Raw genomic sequence first — 20,452 nt, forward strand, 5'->3', positions numbered from 1 at the left:
TTTTTGTTGTTATCATAATCATATCAGTCATATATTGCAAGTGTCTATCTGAATCTGAGAAGAGCCTGAGGCTGTATTGCAGAGGCATGAACTGTCCTGTTTGTTCAATGGGGCGTTTTAAGTTTTGTGCTGAACAGTAACACTCTAAATATGAATGTTCCTGACTACTGATGCAGATAGGAAGAAAACACATAAAATGTGAACATCTGCAAATTATTTATTAAAGGCTTCTCATCCTTCCCTCTCTTTTCTCCTAAACCATCAAAGCTGTACTGTAAAAATCATTACTGGAATATACAACACAAAATAATTCTGCAGGTATTTCATTGCTCCCAGAGGCCAGTTGGTCTTGCATGTACTAATGCAGGTATCAGCTAATCAAGGTTTCTTTTTCACAGCATGACTATTTGCGGGGGCTTTTTCACAGCAGTTAATAACATTCAAAGTGTGTGTCTAGGTTTTTCCATCTGGCCACATACAAATGAAAAATATTCCTGAGTATCAGATGGCATTGCTCTGATAGCACCTCTTGGAGTGATGCTGCTTCCCAGCTGTCACTTGGTTTTAATCGAGAGTGAAAAGCAGCCCTGCCTTTAGAGCCAGGCAGGTAACAGTAGGATCCTATGTCGTAAGCAGAGCATCTCATTTAAATTTCTCAAATTAAAGTGCTTGAAATAGATTCTTGATTTACCCCCAGCTTCCAGCTCACACTGTGAACAGGACACAGATGAATGCATAGCCATTGTCATGCTGCTGTTTTTCTCATGAAAGTATGCTTTAAGCATGATGAACCTGTGCTGTGCTGAGTAATAGAGGATTGTGAGTTCTTGTATCTTGAGGGGAGTGAGGCTTGTATCTTCTGTTGGGTTTTAATAGTGCTTCACTCTTCAGTGCCTGAGTGCTCAGAATATCAAAGATCCCAGCTGCTGGTGTCAGGCTAAATCTTGAGAATTGGTATATCTCAACAGCATTTAGTTTAGTAGTCATGCACATAGGGAATTACCAAGGACAATACTTAACATAAGGACTTAGCATAGGTATAGATTTTACAAGTAGACATTTCCAATGTTTGTGCAGCAAGTCCATAGGTAATACGTGTAGTCAAAAATATAGATATTTTTAATTAGAAATAAGCTGTGAAACTACTGATAGTTGTTTCCTGATTTTAATACTTGATTCTGTGTAACTCATGTAGATTCCTTTCCATCTGTGGCGTAGATGTGGCACAGACATAATTTTAGGGTGCTAAGCAAGCGAGACGTGCTCTTTGTGTGAGTCAGCATAAGTTAGGCAGAGCCAGACCAGGTATGTGAAAGCCCAGGTAAGGGTAGAAATCTGGAGATCTTCCTCCCAATGGCACTTGTGCAATGTCACAGTCTGTTTCACCAGTTGATGGCAATAGCTTAGCCGAGCTGGAGTATCAGGACAGATGGCTGATTTTAAATGCCATAAACATGCATAAGGGAGCATAATTATTCTACTTGCAAACCTATGGATCTCCTTATGTGGTTAAAGAATGACTAACTGAAAGACTTCACCCAGAAAGAGAACTTGCATTTTGATCAGAGCAGATCAGCTGGCCAAGGCATTGGTTAGGTAACAGGAGGCTGCCAGCTACCCGTGCTTGGATGTGCTTTCTGCAGAATTGGTCACACTTGTGTGTGTAGCATCTGCTGTCTGCTGTTTCAGTGTGTCACCTGTCCTTGGATGGTGTCTTGTTTGCAGAGGATAATGATCTGGTAATGCTGCCAGGAAGTATAGCTAGAGCTTAATGAGGAAAATTTATACAGAAGCAGAGGAAGTCTGGAGTAAAAACACAGTTCATGATGCAAGTTGGAATGAATTGTTTTTATTAAGAGAAATCCATAATTTTAAATTCTTTTTTCTTTTTTTTTTTGCTTAAGGCAATAAAAGAACTTTATAAAAATGAAGTTACTTAGACTGCAGTCTAAGAAACAGCAGAGTTACAGCGTGCAGGTTAAATGTACCTATGACTCATTTGGTACCTTTGTACGTATTATGATATCCTTAAGAAGGTGATCACCCACCATTTCCCTGATGTGCTCCAGGAATGAAGCCCCCACTCAATATTTTTTTTTGTCTGTGAGTAGCACAGATATTACTTACAGGAGACTGTGTAAGAAAATATAAATGCTTTATGTTATTTTAAAAAATATTTTAATAAATCTGTAAGTCATTTTTAATGAGGTCAGCTTCCAAAGAAAAACTACACTGAACTAAATGCTGATTATTTGGGGGATAAAAAGCTATGTATCTATACAAAATGTTTTGGAAAGCGCTACATTTTGAGGAAATGTCATAAATTTGAATGGCCAGAGAGGAGCAAGTGGAGTAATATTGTCAGTGACACAGCACAGAGTATTAATTGTGGTGTATATGCTGCTGTAAGCTTTAGGCCTTGGATAGCTAGCATGCTTTTAAGACAGACCTAACTGCATCTTGTAAATTATTTATTCTGATACATCTCCTTACAGATAATCATTCAAAGCCAATGGAAATTGACGGGGATGTTGAAATTCCTCCTAACAAAGCAACAGTCCTTCGGGGCCATGAATCAGAAGTGTTCATCTGTGCCTGGAACCCTGTCAGTGACCTGCTAGCATCTGGGTAAGACAGTGACTGAAACCAGCTCCTGCAATTAGAGAATATTTAGAGATGCAAGAAGTTGCAAGTGTATTTGGGATGTGAATGAGTATTCTCTGGCAGTTTCATCAGCCTGAGCAGTGTTTTTTTTCATCAGTACCATACCTGTGTAACAGCTAAGTATTTATAAGGTGATGCCAAATATAAAGAATTTGTACATTTAAGATGTAGATTTTATGGTCCTAAATACACACAAATTTTTAGAAATATTTATTTTTATAAATCTGGATAATTCTCAGAATATTTGAAGTTCGTGTAATCTACTGCTCTTTGTTATTGATCCACACTGGGGTCTCAGGAAGTCATTGGCATCCCCTGGGTTTTTTCAGAAGTATGGAGATGGAGGTGTTTCAGACAGGACCTAAGTTTGTTCAGTGAGCTGAGCAGTAAGTAGGGGTTTGAGGGAATGTTGTGATTTAGTGTCATTGGAAGGGAGTCCAGTTTATCCTCTGCAGGACTGCTCTGCAATGACCACCACAGCATCCTAAGTGGGATGATCAGGAGAGTGACTTACACAAGCACTTTTGATCCAGACAAAATCACAGTTGTAAACATATTGCAAGAGCTGTATGCAGGCACTGGTGGAATCTGTGTTCATGCTTAAAGTTAAACCTTAACGTGAAGACTACATTTAAGAAGTCTAACTGGGAACATAGAGTAAAGCTGATCAAAGTTTCAGGAGATAAATCACTCAGAGTTAATTAGCAGTTTTGGAATACTTTCCTTACAATGAAGAGGAGACTCCTTATTTTATTTCTAGCTTTTTTGCAAGATTATATGAATAGTTCTTCTTACCTTTGTTCACTTAGTACATGAAAACAAGGATTTACAATTTAAATAGGAAAGAAAAATAAAATAAATTCCATGTTGGATGAACAGCAGAGATCTCCAACAGAGTGAAGACAGAAATTTCAAAAAAATATTTCAGTCAACAAACTGGGAATTTGGAAACCTGCTGGGTATGCTTTGTTTCTGGAATGTCTAGGTCTTACAGTATACTTTTAGCATCTGTAGTACTAAGTATCTTCATTTATAAAATTTAAGCAAGTCAGTGCTTGCCACAGTGGACTGCTTCCCTAGGATCCATGGTATACAATCCTAGTGTGCTTAGTTTAAATGGTGGAGCAGTTCATAAACCACAGTATGTGTTGCAGTGTGTGATTAACCTTGCTAAGCATTGGTAGATGGATCCCGGGATTGTGATATCTTACAGGTAAACCTGTAGCTTCAGGTGAACCTGGAGGATGATAATCAGAACTATTAGTCAGATATCTGAGCCAGAGAAATACCCTCTCACTAGCCAATTCAATTAAGCTTTACCCTTCAGTGCAATAGGTCGTTTGTAATGAGCTTTGCTAGTGACCATGGAGGCACTTAAGTACACATGTGGTTACAAAGTACAATCATGTGCTTTAGTCGGACTAATAGCAGTGCAATGAAAATGCAAATAATTTAGATCCATGTGCATCTTGGTCAGATTTTAGCCTACTTGTAAGAAACGAGGTAGGGAGGCAGCTGGAATTGGGGTAATGCAGCAGCCAGTGCCTGGTGAAGCGTAGTGGCTGAAATTGCAAAAAATGCACAGAAGAAAGTGAAACTGAAGGAAGAGAGCCGAGTGAGTGATTATGCCACTTCACAAAGAAGCCTTTGTCTGGTATAACAACAGTGCAAGCTTTTATCTACAGGTAAACTCCGTGTTACAGCACCAGCTGAACAGGGGAGAGAAATTTCCTGAGATCCACAGTATGCTGCAGTTCTGTTTGCCCTTTACAGAGTAATGATTCAAAAAAGAAGACTGCAGTTAGTCTGAAGCGTGAGCGTCAAGTTGTTCACTTCTGTAACAGCCATATTGTGCTGCCCAGTCAATACCTTTTTTCGGGTTTCCCATCTGCTTGATTGTACCCATCTTAAAAAATTCATTTCAAAACCTAGCTATTAAATAGAGAAAATAATGACATATTTGTTTTGTTTATAAAGTGACTGATTGAATCTCAATTAATGACAAAGTATTTTCCTCAAGCCTTGTTATACAGGCAATAGATTTTTCTAACAACTAGCAGCAGCAGTTTAGACAGCAACCTGATATAATCCTCAACTAAAAGAATAATACAGGTTCAGAACCTAATCTGAAGGAAGCTGTTTAAAAGAAATGTAGAATGAGTTACCCAACACTAGAGCATTGCTTTCCAGATTTAGTGACTATCCCACTGAGAGAAAGGGATTTTTATATTTAATGTCATGTCTACTCAGTTGCTGTTTTTCTAGTGTGTGAAGACTAGCACGGTCATATATACTCTCCAGGCTTTGAAAACAGCTATTTCAAAATATAATGGAGAGACAGGAATTTCTCTGATCACATAGCTAGAAAAATATATTCTGCAGCTGCTCTTCCCCCTCCACCACACACATAACCCTTAAAGCTGAGGATGGGGGAGACTAGAAATACCAGTAAAGGCTATCAAAGACATGACTGTCACCAGATGCCTATGAGAAGAATGCTTAGATGTTATGAACAGAAGCATTATAATAATAGAGTGAAGTGTGTGCATACAACCATGTAAGATGATTAACTACACTTTTATGAAGGAAGTCAACATTCCAAAGCAAATAATTGCATAGAGTGTTTTGGACAGGTGAAAAAATACCAAAAAGAGAGGTGCTTGGTTAAATCTCAAGATTTGGCCATTCCTAGCCATAAACACAAAGACTGATACCTTCCACTAGTATTTTTCTAAGTTTTAATTTCATGACACATTTAAATTGTTGCAGATAGTTATGTTCCCTGTGTAGTGCAGAAATCCATTACAGCTGCATCCACATTAATAAACTAACTGTGCCTGGGAATATTCCTAGGCACTGAAGCCAGCTGGCACAGAACGGTTGGTGTCTGTGCTAGCAAACTGCCCTGGCTGCCAGACAAACTGCACATTGGGAATCATCTCTGGACATTGTAACCACCGAGCCATGCCCAGGAGTTATTCAGAGAGAACATCAGAGCCTCAAGCAAGAGTGCTAATTAAAACAATCCAAAATCTGGCCAGGGAATAACCTGTCAGTGTGCTTGCACAGGTCATCATGGTCCGGTGACACAGAGTGTTCTGAACTTGCTTGAATTTCCCAGTGTGGAAGTGGATGGACTGTGAATGTCAAGGCTGCTGGAGTCTTGAACTCCAAAACCTTTTCCAGTTGAACTTAGGATGTTTCTGTCATTGTGTTCCATGGCTGCTTCCAAGAGTATGTTCTGTTCTGTGACATCAACCATGCCTTCAAGTAATTCACATAGCCATGAAACAGAGGGACCTGGCCTCAGTCCCAAAACCAACAGTAGGTTTCTTTGCTTATCAGCTAATCTGTGCCAGCCTCTCTCACACAGAGAGGCTGTGACTTGTCTCTTACAAACCACTCTGTGCACCTTTTGCTCTCCCTAGTCAGCAAAGTAATTATGTGTAAAAGCTGCTGTCCGAGATCTTTCAGTTCTGGCTGTCTCTTGGAAGCAAGAAAAGATGTTTCTAGACCATCTGTTGTCATTGTTTCTGGGTTTTATACAGTATTTCAGTTTACTGTACTCCTCATATGAGTGGTTTAGGATCCACTATAAATTACCTTTTAGAATAATCCTTTTGACTTACCAGGTTGAGGGTGTTGATTTCAGACTCCACCCCTCTATGTCTGTGCCTGACATTAATTCTGCTAACTCTAAGTGCTTATTCGTTAGCAGAAGACTGTTTGGACTGATTACCTCAGTGGATCAAATCCATTAATGCAAAGTGGTCAGCTATTAAGGGAGGTAAACTTGAATAAACTGTAGCAGGGAATATTGTTGTAGAATCAGTGGGGCAGGGATCTTAATCAGGACACCTGTGAGGGACTTCCTTCTACTGACTGCCTAGAAGTGTAAGCACTTAGTTTAAGAGACCTGCTTTATTAAGGAAATGTTAGGCGTCAAAAAAAAAGAGGAATTTCCTTCCCATAATGCTTTTAATAATATCTCTTAAAATAATAAAAACTCGAATCTGTTAGAGACAGAAGTAGTAAATACACATTAGCAATATTGCATCTCAAAATAACTGTGATCTTAAGAGTTTTTAGCTGAAGATTAGAAATACCGAAGTCCAACAACAATCTTGCAAAATTCTTTACCCAGTTGCAGCACTTTCAATCTCTGTGCTCCCAGTTACAAAATGGTGATTTTATGTGTCACAAATTAAATTCCACAAACATTTGTCCACCTTGATTCATGAACGTACTGGGGCAGGAGAGCATGAAAATAAAATCCTTTCAGAACTAGCCTTCCTAAAATTTGGCAGTACTCTACCACAGTGCAGAGGAGTATACCTATTACTCAAGTGTTCATGACCTGCATGTTGGAATGAGCTGCTTTATCATGTAGATAGAAATGCTTCTGTGGGCTAAGGAGATTAAATATCTTTCTGAATTGTGCTTGAACTGTGCTCCTCTAATAAGGCAGGGTTCACTGAATCATTCAACAGAAATCAGAATACTTTCCAGAGCATTCTCTGGACTCTTTTGGTTTTTTTTCCCCCAGCAACAAAAGGGAAGAGACACAAATACCCTTGCTACACACTGGTAGGCTTATAAAGCCTCTCTGCAGGGACACATAATAGCTTATGTAGCCTTAGGAAGAAGAAAAGAGAAAAACAAAATTAAAATACTGGAAAATAAGATTGCCCAGGCCTTGCCAGAAAACCAACTAAATAAAACTGTTGAAAAACAAAACATAACCCTTTTAGAACTAGCAAATAGGATATTGTGTATGAGAGCCAAGTGACTGGGTACTTTATTCACAGGGTCCAATAACAAACTGAATTATTACAATGAAAGCAGGACAGTCCTGGAGTCTTATATAGGAGAGAAGCCAACTCTGAAGGCATTTCCTACTTAGGATGTTAGCCAATGAAACAGTCCTTTAAAGACTTATGCTCCCATCATTGTTAATTATCACAGTTAAAAATGTTCCTTAACTTCTGAGCCTCATGATTAACTTTGTTAGATTTCTAGCCAACATATGCAAAATTGTCAGTTTTCCAGACCTCTGAAGAAATAAGAGTGTATATTTACAATCGCGTCTGTGTAGTGGCAAAAATTACCCTGATCTGAATTATTTCTCCATCACTAATGTGAAAAATATGTCTCCAAAATTAAAGAGTGGCTGTACAGGAGTAGCTGGGTTTAAAACCCTGGCCAGCCATCACAGCTCAGCTTAGCACGAAAAGTTCACAGGAGATGGGGCAAATTGCTCAGGCGTGCAATAACCCTGAAGAGCTCAGAGCTACTGATACAGGCAGAGAGGTGTTTGCTTTTGCAGTTGGACTTTTTGTGTAAAATGAAGCTAAATTATTGGTAAAATAATACACAGAGATCCACAAAGTTTGATAATTGATTGATCAATATTTGCGTTTGAAGATGTGTCAAGTGTTGAAAATTTGCCTGGTATTCTTAGTATCAATAATTAAAATGCTTTACAAGTAGACCAAAAGAAAATTCAGTATTCTCTTTTTCAGTGAAACATGGCTTATCAAAGCAAAAGTGGATCTCAGGTCTTTAGGCTTTGAAGAAAGACTTTTTCTCCTTGATAGTGTATAGGAAATAAAGTTTTTTGTCATTTCTTAAAAAAAGAAAAGGAAAAGCTAACACATCAGATATATCAACAATGAAATTTCATCTAGACTGTGTGAACTCTTGCAAGTGTAAGAGAGATGCTAACTCTGCTCCAAGTTTCTACTTACTGCAGGTAAATGAATATTGCTTTCTGGACAAAATAAGCAAACCAGGGTACTTGGTTTTTGTTGTTGTTTTTAAAAATGGAGGAGGGGGAGTGAGAAAAAAACTCCAGTAAACTTTTAAAGTATAATATCTTCTACTTCATGGCAAATTGGTCACTGAACCTTAGAGATGTTTTTCAGTAGAATAAAGATTTAAAACAAATATATTATTTACAAGTAGATAATGATAAACTCTTCCTCCTCAAAACCTTTTCTAAGCAAAATAAGGGTTTCAGCTTGAATTAAAAGCACCTCTGTAGAAAATAATTGGTCTATAAAATAGATCAGAATCTTGATGCTGCCTCTGTCTGATTCTATTATGTCAGTACTTATTTTGCCACTTTTTCAGACAGCATGATGTAAGCAGCCAAGCTGCAGATAGTTGCTGTAAGTTGCCCCAGACTGGCTCAGTTATGGTAATGTCAGCTTTAGGTATGCAGTGCAAAATGTAGACAGCAAGTGTATATGTTTTAGGTAAAACTTCTCTGAATAAACCAAATTATTATGACAGGTATAATTTAAATATGTGTTAGCATTTTTAGCAAGGGACGCAGAGTACAGAAGGAGTTGGAAAGAAAAAATTACTTCTTAAAGGTTTGTAATGCCCTGATCTGTTCAATGGGTTTAGGGAAAGGTGGTTGGATCTACTCTGGGCAGTGCACAGGAGAAGCAACAAAATTTTCAGGAGGATCAAAACAACCTGTACTTGCAAAATTTGGAACATTTCAATAGAATAGGGCCCTCCTCTAGGTGAGCTTCTGCTAATTTCAGCACCAAAGTCTCAGACCTGCTTTTTTCACAGAGCCAGAATATTCCCAGCAGCCCCATGTAGTCAGACGTTCCCATTATCATACGGGCCAGGGGCTCTTCTTCCTCCAGTCTCCTGCAAGGCTGTAATGTTGTCTCAATGAAAACAGAAATACAGGCTTTTACACTGTTTGTTGGACCAGCATGAGGAGATTTCAACTAATTTGCATAATTGCTTTATAGATCCGGAGACTCGACGGCCAGGATATGGAATCTCAATGAAAACAGCAACAGCGGTTCCACTCAACTAGTTTTGAGGCACTGCATAAGAGAAGGAGGACATGATGTCCCCAGCAATAAGGATGTGACTTCATTGGACTGGAATGTAAGCTAGCTTCTAAGACTGTGTATGGTTTTTAACTGTCTAAATTTAATTCCAAGTCAATTACAGTTGCTGCTCCATATCTTTCATATCTGAGGTGACCAGAAGCTCTGTCCTAACCTACTGACCTCTTGTTCAAGTACTCGTAATAGACTGAACTTTCTCCTACAGGCTGTAATTTTCCAGGATTGTTGCCATCTTCAAGCTTAACAATGATATATTTATATCTCTATTTTAGGAGCGTGGGTAAAAATAAACTTAGTTAGCTTTAAGAACAAAGATTAAACAAGCAATCTGTGTAATACTGAAACCTCATTAATAATGTATTTGCATCTCAGAGTTACTTTATTTTGGCTTGTAAGGAGATAAAAGCACCAGTGAAGCTTTTTCTGAGTTTGGACTCTCCAGATCCTCTCATTTGAATTATGCTGTGCACAGCAAAATACGTTTGCATTTTTTTTCTTTGTCTTGATAGGAGCATGTGTAGTTATTCTATCCTTACCTATCCACCTTCTGGATGAAACTGTTTTACCTGATCCCTTTTTTACTTTTATCCTGCAAAACCTCCTATGTTAGATAATGTGCTCCTGCACAGAGAATACTGAAGTGAGCAGAGGGGACAGGTATTGTTGAGAATCCCCAGTGTCTGGGCAGTGTCTTTGAGCAGCTCTAAAGCTGCTTAATGTCTCATTTTTACCGAAAGAACTTACAAGACCCTGCAGGAGCCTTAATGACTTTGAGATAATTTTCATTCTGTCTGTTTTGCTGATATTAGTACAGACAGAGTGATCACATTAGTCTTGTTTTCATAGGAAAATAGATTAATTAAGTACATGTACAGTCTCAGTTGCTGGCCAGAGACCAAGTTTAGATTAATCTTTATGCAGCATTGTCCTTCAGGTGAGCTAGGTGCTTCACAAAGTAAAAGATAAGGCCACTGCACAAGTCATCTTTCCCCTGTGTATTTTATATTTGCACAATGGAAGAAGTTGGTGAATAGTACAGAAAGTAGAGGTAGGTCAAGGAAACAAATAAAACTCAAACTTATGTTCTTTACTTGTTTCCTGTGGATATTAGAACAAGGAAAAATAGTTGTGAAAAAAATGAATCAAGAAGTAAGAAAAGAGAAATTGAAAGAGGAAAGCATGCAATGAGTGGAGAACAGTTAGGAGAAAGTTTGTCCAAAACACAGGACACCCTATAGTATTTCCTGTAGTAGTTCCTTACCTTCCAGGCTTCATGGGTACTTCACTTGCATTGTGCTAGTACTTAAGGTAGGGAAATGTTCCTAATTTAAATACTTCAAGTGCTTCCAACTTATTTGAGTTTCCCAAAGAATGTGAATTGCCACCAACAAATTTGGATAAACTGTACATCTAAGTTCCTGAGCTTTTCTTTTCCTCTTTTTGCCCTTTATTACGTTTCTTCTCTTTACTGGTCCAGAGAAATGTACATCACAGTGAACTTCGCTTAGGTATTGGTATTTTCCCCCCTACATTATTATATATTTGAGTTAAATCTACAACTGCTCTGAGTCAATGTTTTTGGGGGGCTGGAGTGGGCATATGTTTTAAAGGATTATTTTGTGCCTTTTTCTAATTTTCTATTCATCAAGCTAGAAATGCCATCTGCCTTTATTGTTTATTTAGAACTGCAATATTAATCATATTTCCCTGTGAAATATTCACACTGTTGGTACTGATTTACTTCTACTCTGGTTTATGTGACTTATATCACATAAAGGTTATAAGGAAGGTTATTTTTAGAGGTCATATTCAGATCATGCCCTTTGATACTATAGGTAGGATTCATCTCCTGTAGGTTTAACCATCTAAGCTAGTCCTCTAGACTCACCTTAAGTCAGCAGAAACAGAGACACATGCCTTCATGTTGGGTTGGGCATAATCTAAAGCAAATGAGTTAATGAATTACACTTCAGAGTTGTAGTTACATGATGCTGTTAGTTATGGAGGGAGATTAGATGGCAATGTTAAACTAACTCCTAACTTCTGCGTGCCTGGAGATAAATGGGATGAATCTCACTTTTAATCCAGTTTCTGAAATGTTGAAAGACTAAATATCCTACTTCAACAGTGTCCATCACACCAGATGGCAGAGTCAAGTTCTGTTTTAATAATTTTCATTCTGGCACACTCACACCAGCATCACTGGCTGCACAGGACATATCCTTCTGTAAAGGGTTCCTTCCAGAATACATGTCACTTGCTGATTAGATTCATGGGCTTTTTTCCTCCTAATTGGATGCATGTATCCAACTTTTCTCAGGCTGCCCATCATGGTACTGTGCCCGTGAGCACGTGTGGGAGTCTGTGTTCAGACAAGTAGGAAGCAGTTCCTTCATAGTAGATAACATTTGAGGTGTTCACCCTGTGGCTTAGGGCCTTCCTTCAAGTAGAGGTGCCTGAGTTTCACTGAACTGGGATTTAGTCTGAGTTTCAGTCATCTGTTGATGTTTTATAGGTCCTTTATGTCTAAGAAGTAGTATCTGTTAACTGGAAAAATGTCTTATATCGTGTTTTCTTTTTCTCATCTTTTTGATTAAATGACTCATATTGGTATAGTCCAGTATTTCACTGTATGTTAGAGCATTTTATTTTCTCTGTGCTGTCTGAAGTAATAACCTTTAGTTCAAATCATAGCATAATCTGTCTCAATGAGTGGACTCAGAATTCCCATAAATCACAATTATCAAACCTTAAAAAAGAAAGAAAAAGGTTGGTTGAAAGAGATTTTATCTCATATCCACTTTTGCCATTTATATATATTCCAACAGAGTGATGGAACACTATTAGCTACAGGCTCATACGATGGTTTTGCAAGAATATGGACAGAAGATGGTAAGTCAAACATTTATTGTTCTTAAGCATCAAACAACAGTGAACTGTAATTTGACCAGTTTGTAAAGAAATTGTAATAATAACCTGTTCTTTATTCCAGGTAACCTTGCAAGCACCTTAGGTCAACATAAAGGTCCAATATTTGCCCTGAAATGGAACAAAAAGGGGAATTATATTTTAAGTGCTGGTGTTGATAAAGTGAGTTTTAAAAATACATTATTCTACCATATAAGTATGCTGATGAGTGAGCTTGTGCTGCTAAATCCTTAAGAATATTTTCTTCTTCTCCAAGCATCCTGGAGAGTTTACATTTCTGTAATATATTTTAGTGTATGTTGATTACATTTTCGAGGCTGCATAAATGTATACTATTTTCATGGAAAACACTTAACCTTTTTTAAAATTTGTTTAAAATTACATCTTAAGTGTGTCTCTGTTAAGGAAGGAACAGAGCTTTCAGTAGTTATATTCGTTGTTTTGTCAGCTAACTATTTACAGGAAGAAAGTTATCTTAAAGATAACACACTTTTTAGCTCATCTGATTGTTGAAACACTTTTATTTGAATTAAATATATATTACTTCCTCTGGAAATATGCAAAAAAAATATGGTTCTGAACTGAAAATCAAGCAAAACATAATAGTTACAGCTGGGTGCATATTAGAGATTAAAATGAACAGATGACTGATGATCCATTAAAACTGAAACTGGAAAGTACACAGCATTCATCTTGCCTAACTTTCAGTATCTAAAAATTAGATGCATGTGTCATCCTTGGCTTCCTTTATAAAATTCAGAGAGAAAAATGGCACTTCCAAGGTTCCAGTGAGATGCACTGACAGTGCTTCTCTCCAGCAGCTGGCAGAGGCAGTCTAGCTGAGGTTTGTACTTTTGTAAGCTCAGTGAATCCCTATACTTTCATCTCCTCATGGAGAGGAGAAAATGGAAGCTTAGTCTTATTATTGCTAATACTGGCTTATATTCAGCTGCACTGGTCTCCCAATGGTAATTCCATTACTCAGGCAGATTTACATTCTCAATAAAAGCAGCATTTCTTTAGGTGATCCATGCAAGATGATGCATCCTTAATTTATTTTCTGGAAGTATATACTCCCAATAAATTGAGAATTCACTCAGAAGGTGGTGTTGTGCTCTGCAGGGGACATGCTCACGTGTGCTGTGAGTATGGATTAAACCTGCAGTAAGCCAGTTACACTTGAGTGTGTCCCACCACAGTGGCAAGAAGTGTTGTGTACTCTGCTGATAGAAAAACAATTCACATGTTGGTTTAATTGTTACAAATGGGGTTCAACATTGTTTCGGAGGAAAATTCAACTTGCATCTTTTGAAAAGAGAGAAAGTGTTCTTTAAGGATCATAACTGAAACATTTTTTTCAATATGCTTATTAAAACTGTATATTGTTGTCTTCTAGCAGTATTCCAAGAGAGTATGCCCATTCTTCATAGTAACATTGCTTCTTCTGTAGGCATGATACTTCTTTATCTGCACTTAGATTATTATTCTGAAATACCTGGAAGTGATTCCTGGTTTTCCCACTGTTTACACACAAGGTTCTCTGTAGTCAATGGTTTTATCAGTTCATCATTTAGCATTACTACTTAGTGAGGGTGCTCGTTGTTTTTTTTTTTCTCTGAGCTGAACAGTCACTAATCTTTTTTTCCACCGTTTTTTTTGGATGCAGACGACAATAATTTGGGATGCTCACACGGGAGAAGCTAAACAGCAATTTCCTTTCCATTCAGGTACTTTTTGCATAATTTTTATTAGGAAAATGAAATGCAGTTTTTAATTCTGTCACTGTACTTTATCCATATCTGCCAGAGAAAAGTTTCAATCAAGTTTTTTGTGCTTTAAACCCACAGTTTGTGGGTTTATTCTCAGTTCTGTGAGAATCATCTTTGAAAGTCAAACTGATTTTAGGAGAGGGTTCATACACCAGCCATGTCTACCTAACTGAGCAGTCCTGTTGTTACCTATGTGCTTGAATAGTACCTGGTGGTGATTTTTGAAGAGAACTTTCAGTGGAGGTGTCTGGGATCTTTTCTATTTTCTCTGCTCCTGTTTCAATGAAGCTGATTTGAGGCAGAAGCAGGCAGATCTCTCATGCACCTTGAATTCACCACTGCACTCACGAAGGTCCTCAGAATTTCTTAGCTTTTAATTTTAATTTTTTCAAGTTCTTCAATATTTGCTTTCTCTGATTATTGGAAATCAATTGTCAGCCTTGAGTTTCAAAACTTTGCTGCACCAAAACACTACTTGGGTGGTTACTTGGAGATCTGTTTCAAGAAGACAGGAGTTGTCACAGATATTAAATAATCTTGAATAACAGACAGTCATTGTCATAATCTGAAAATCGCCTGAGATCACACTTAGAAGATGATGGCTGAATTCATGTTCCAAAGTGGCTGCATTGTCATAGTGAAGAATTTTAAGAGGTGTAGTAAAACTGAGTTTAAAGCCATGAGAACATCCCGGATTTTGCTGCTACAGGTGTTCATCTTCCTAGTTCACTCTCACTAATCCATTTTTAAATACATCAAGCTTTCACAAGGTTCCTAATGGTGTTGACAAACATATCTTGATACTAATTTTAAAGCATTGTTTTGCACATGATTTTCAACTCAAACTGTTCTTATTCTCACATTTACACTGATGTGAATAATATGCAGTAGCAATCTAAGTGGTTATTCAACAGTAGACAAAAAGTATGTCCATGGACAGAGCAAAGCCATGCTCTGCATTTTTGTCACTCATCTCCTCATTTATTAATGCATCTGTCAGTTTAGAAGAGTTGACGTCTGCTGTCAGTTTAGAGGAGTTGATGTCTGCTGACAGATTTTCTCACTGTGGCATTTATCTACCATAACTGTTCCGTAACAGCAAACTGTGCCCATAGAGTGATTTAGTTAATGAGACTTTTAATCCTCTGATCCCTAGCTAGTAATCTAAATAGTTGTGAATTCAGAACTTGGTTGCCCCTTCAGAATCATGTTCACTGACATGTAAGCTGTCTTATCAGTGATGAGCATCAAGGACAAATCACCCCATTCCCTTTTTAGCAAGTTGAAAGCTCAGTTGTATCTACCAATGCAATATGTCCATGTGCATTAAAAAAATTTTTTTTTTTAATTCTTACTGCACATGCTGTTTGTCTTTGGAACATGAGACAACTGAAGTGTAGATGTAGATAAGCTAATATTTTAAATTTTCTATTTCACTATTTCATATATATTTTCATAGGGAAGTAAAGCAGTTATTAAGGAAATGCTGTTAAGGAAATTTTTGATAGGACAAAGCATATATCCTACAAAACCTTCAAATCAGCCAGACTCTCTACTCACTTTGTTCTCACAAGTCTAAAGCCACAAAGACCTCACCTTGTCCTCTCTGCATCACCAGGACAAACTAACAGCAAATTCTTTCCCATATCTGGAATCTGAAAACCTTGTCTACACTCGGATTAAAGGTGATATTTTAATAATTAAAAGTCTAGTTTAGGCAGGGTACACTTCCTTTAACACATACTGCTTTGAAGTCTGGAGGTAGTTGGCCTGGGAATAACATAAGGATTTTTTTACTCTTCACTTCTTCACAGCTGGTTTAGTTTGTAAACCACACAGACAAAACTGTCATCTTAAAATACATAAGGAAAAGTCGTTTGTCTGGGTGTTGTTGGACTCCATGTCACCGGTGTTCCCATTTAATTTTTAAGAGTTTTTGATCAAAATAGTAGCTATGCAAATAAGTAGCTTCTAGGGTTTCATTATTTTTTGCAAAACTATGATTCATCATAGGACGTTTGATCAAAATACAAATTCACAAAACTTATTTCTTTAAAAAGGAGCTAAATAATCAAATTTTGACATCCACTGATAGGTACAGACGGAGGTCTATGCTTGCAGGAACAAGTTGTTAAATTGACATCAAAAGAGGTGTTTGTATGGCCCAGTTTTAACCATCTAGTTGTGTAGTGATAGGACAAGGGGTGAATGGATTCAAACTGAAAAAGAGAAAAAGGTTTAGATTAGATATCAGGAGGAAATTCTGTACTGTGAGGGTGGTGAGACACTGGACCAGGCTGCCCAGAGAAGCCCAGGTTGGATGGAGCCCTGAGCAATCTGGCCTAGAAAAAGGTGTCCCTGCCCATGGCAGGGGGCCTGGAACTAGGTGTTCTTTAGGGTCCCTTCCAACCCAACCATTCTGTGATCTGAGTGCTCTGAGTCACATTTAAATTTGTTCTGAAAAAGCCTAAATTAACTGATAATTATTGTAGCACTTTTATTTTTGGTTTTTATTTTAGCTGCATTTTTAAAGGATTTGTTACTGCTTTTATTATTATATATTATGATATTCTAATTGTTTTAATGCAATTGGCTGGTATCCTGTGGTTTTGGAAATACTTGGCAACTTGATTATTTGCACCAAGAACCATGTCTGGTTGATTTTTTCAAACCTTTTTATGTAGTTACTTATCCAGTAAACATATGATTGAGTACACCAATAAATAAACCAGTATTAATTATCAGCATTTTATGATTCAGATTATGCTGCAGTGTAAATCCATAGCTTTAGGTGCCAGTAGCTTTCTGAAAATTAGTTTTTGACTCATACATATCATACTAGATAGCCCTGAAGGCATATTGCTGTTAATGATGATATTTTTTTGTTTGCTTTGAAATAGTAAAACAAAGCTTGCAGAATAAAAAGAAAGACAAACAAGTAGTTAAAGACCTCTTATTGCTTCCTGATCCTCATTCATGTTCATTGGAAAATTCAAAAGTAGCCTGCCTTCCTCACACGAATTTCCTTTCTATTTCTGCAAGGTAGTAATTCCTTACCTGTCATACAGAATTACTGAGTTTTTTCATTAATACTGAAAAAAACCTTGTCTATGAAACAATGTCAGCCCTTCATTCTCATTTAGAGAGCTACCTGATGATTCAGAAGGTGATATGGATGTATTTTGTTTTGCAGTTCATAAAAATTATAATAGGAAAAACATACTTAAATGTAACAGGCTTGTCAGAACAGATATCTTTTAACCTCTCTGTTACTGAAGTATCTTTCTGAACACATTTGAGTAAGGAATTTCTTGGTTGCATTTTAATGATAAATTTGCATTGTATCTTTGTCAGGAAGAGATTCAACTTCGTTTCCTATAAGCTGGTCTCATTCTAGTACACTTGCTTCTCACAAGAGTGTGCTGAGAATGAAGATTTCTATATTTTAGCAAGTCTTATGTCATCCTCTGGAGGGCAGCTAAACTCTATCCTGAGGGAAGAAGCCCAAGCAGCAGTCACAGAAACACAAGCAAGCTGTTTGTCAGGAGCTCTCTCCTGCTCCTGCTTGCAGTCTGCAGTGACATGCTGGAAGAGTTGTTTGGGGATTTTTTCCTATCCTTTTTGCAAGTGTGTGTGTGTGTGTGTGTGTGTGTGTGTGCTGCACACAGGCACTACCTACCTGCTCACATGTTCTCTGTGCACAGTTTTGTTAGTTCAGTGCTAGTTAGTGCCAAGCCCTCTACAGAAACTCTTCCTCTCATTTCAGAAGAGGGTGATCAATGCACCTGCCTAAAACCAATACCTAAGCAAATTAAACTGAATTTTGGTATTATTAATCCATGTGCCTGCACAGAATGCAGGTTTGTGCCAAAGGTTCCATAAAGCTCTAGCAAAAAGGGACACAGCCACCTACTCCTCCACCTTCCCATGTGTTGTGTCTTGCATTCACAGGAAGATGCCTGTCTAACCCAGATGAAATTATCCATGTTTTTTCTGGGTTAGTTTTCTTTCAGTTTGTTCACTGAACTGGGTTACAGAGGGGTGAATGCTAGACATAACCCATGATATGCATAGCTGGGAGCAAAGAGGGTGGAGGTAGTGTTTTGCCCCCTCTTATGTCAGTTAACCCAAAAGATTCTCATAAGTAGATGCCATGCAAAGTATCCAGATTATCCACTGGAATAGAAAAAATAATTTGTGTCCTTCAGACAGGCCCTATCAGCCCTATAACTGGTAGCAGGTGACAGACCAAGAACTAGCCTGTAGTCTGTTTTGTCCAGATAGGTGATGGGAGGAAAATTATTTAGGATAACTGTTTCTTTGTCATGATCCCTGATATTCCTTCTGTTGTTTGTATTCACAGCTCCTGCTCTGGATGTAGACTGGCAGAACAACACTACTTTTGCCTCCTGCAGTACTGACATGTGCATCCATGTATGCAGACTTGGCTGTGATCGTCCTGTTAAAACCTTTCAAGGGCACACAGTAAGTTTAAGAAATCCAAAATGTTGGTGATAAAGTCACAGCAACATGTTACAATGATGGCAGATGTGTTTGCAGGGTATGTTCTAGCAGCAAAGGAGTTACACCCCATTGTTTCCCTAAAAGTATATTCCTTGGGAGTGAGTGCTTCACTGCCTGTGAGAAGGGGTAAAATGTTCTAAATCACCATAGGAGGCAACACCTCCACCTTAAACAGTGAGAGTGTTTCTGTGTAGCATGAGCTACAGGCTAAAGGCACATTCATGAATCAGATTCTGTTTTCTGCTGGCTTAATTTCCTTTACTAAATGAGAGGTATGAATAAGGAGAGAACAGTTTACCTCTAGCCATTGTTCAGTTTTAGAATCAGTTTAATCTAATAAGATATATTAAAGATGTAATTCCCCACTCTTATCTTGGCGGTATTTAATGACTGTCAAAGGTTACTTTTTCTAGGTTTCATTTGTGAGAAAAACTGCGATCATTTACTGACCCATAATTTAAATGTTAGCTTCCAGAACTTGCTATCTCCCTTTTTAGGAAAAACTATGCATTTGTAGACCTTTGTCTTAGTCTGTGGTTAAATTGATATTTCATGACAGGTTGTACATTCCTAACAATAGACTGGTGTTTTTTATGATTATATGAAATGTACTGTTTTGTACATGATCCAAGTTTTCACTTCAAATAAGTCTATACTTGCTTTTTATTATTACTGAAACGTGTAAAATGTATAAAGTTAAATTTAAATATTTTCCAGGATTGTTTTCACTGAGACCCTGAACCAATTTTTTTTTTGAGAAAAGTCTTTCCCTTTTTATAAAATGCTGTTTTTCTCTTTACCTATACCTGTGGAAGAGCATAGTAAACTTACTCATTAGCAAGGGGATACACTAGGCTTAGCTAATTACAAAGTGCTAGAAAGACTGATAGAGAAAGCATCCTAAACTGTTTAATATTCCATCATGGAATTCATTTACACATAAATCTCTCTTTAGAGAGACCAGCATTGTTGTAGAGCTACAATATGAAGAATGATCAAGTCCACAAAACTTTACACCCCACCAGTATCAGTATTTTCTGTTGAAAACATTAATGAAAGAAATGCCCTAGTTCTAAAAAGAAGCTAATGCTGTATCATCAATCTGTCTGCGTTTATTTAAATCCTAGGATATGACAAAAGGATAGGAGCAACTCTGTGCCAGAACACACGTTGAATGATTGTTTGTGTGTATTGTTCACAAGCACAGGATGGTTCCACTCTGAAATGCCTCTTAAGTCGGGTGTTGGGGAGGCAGCACTGCTTTTGTTCACCCCTAAAAGCACCAGCACTGTAACGTGGGTGAACTTGTTCCATGCATAAACCTTGAGTGCCCTCTGCTGAGTGCCCAGTACAATGCAGTAACTGGAATATTTGCTTAATAAAATCACTCTTGATTTCAGAACGAGGTGAATGCAATCAAATGGGACCCATCTGGCATGCTACTAGCATCTTGCTCTGATGACATGACATTAAAGGTAAAACCATTTCCATTCCTGTCATTCAAAAAGTAAGGACAAAAAATTATGTCTCTTTTTCAGTCTTCTCCAGAACTACTGGTACTGTATCTCTTCAAACTCTGCATGAACAGTGGTTTCCATTTTGTGCCATATTTCTAGAAGCAAATCTGAAAGATTGAAAACAGAGAAGTAAACACCGGGGAAATTGAAGCATCCCATCCAAATAAGTGTT

General features: G+C 37.7%; 1 protein-coding gene across 3 annotated transcripts in view; it reads left to right on the plus strand.

Moving 5' to 3' along the window:
- Nucleotides 1-20,452, plus strand: part of TBL1X (transducin beta like 1 X-linked) — a 187,247-nt gene that overhangs the window by 161,225 nt on the left and 5,570 nt on the right. For all 3 annotated transcript variants that reach the window (XM_014882426.2, XM_088160184.1, XM_088160185.1), the window contains 7 exons: nt 2,496-2,628; nt 9,438-9,579; nt 12,371-12,434; nt 12,535-12,632; nt 14,137-14,197; nt 18,603-18,724; nt 20,164-20,238. In XM_014882426.2, the coding sequence (XP_014737912.1) occupies nt 2,496-2,628; nt 9,438-9,579; nt 12,371-12,434; nt 12,535-12,632; nt 14,137-14,197; nt 18,603-18,724; nt 20,164-20,238 (695 nt within the window). The remainder of the gene's footprint in view (nt 1-2,495; nt 2,629-9,437; nt 9,580-12,370; nt 12,435-12,534; nt 12,633-14,136; nt 14,198-18,602; nt 18,725-20,163; nt 20,239-20,452) is intronic.

This window comes from Sturnus vulgaris, chromosome 2 (assembly GCF_052056855.1).
Source record: "Sturnus vulgaris isolate bStuVul1 chromosome 2, bStuVul1.hap1, whole genome shotgun sequence".
NCBI lineage: Eukaryota > Metazoa > Chordata > Aves > Passeriformes > Sturnidae > Sturnus > Sturnus vulgaris.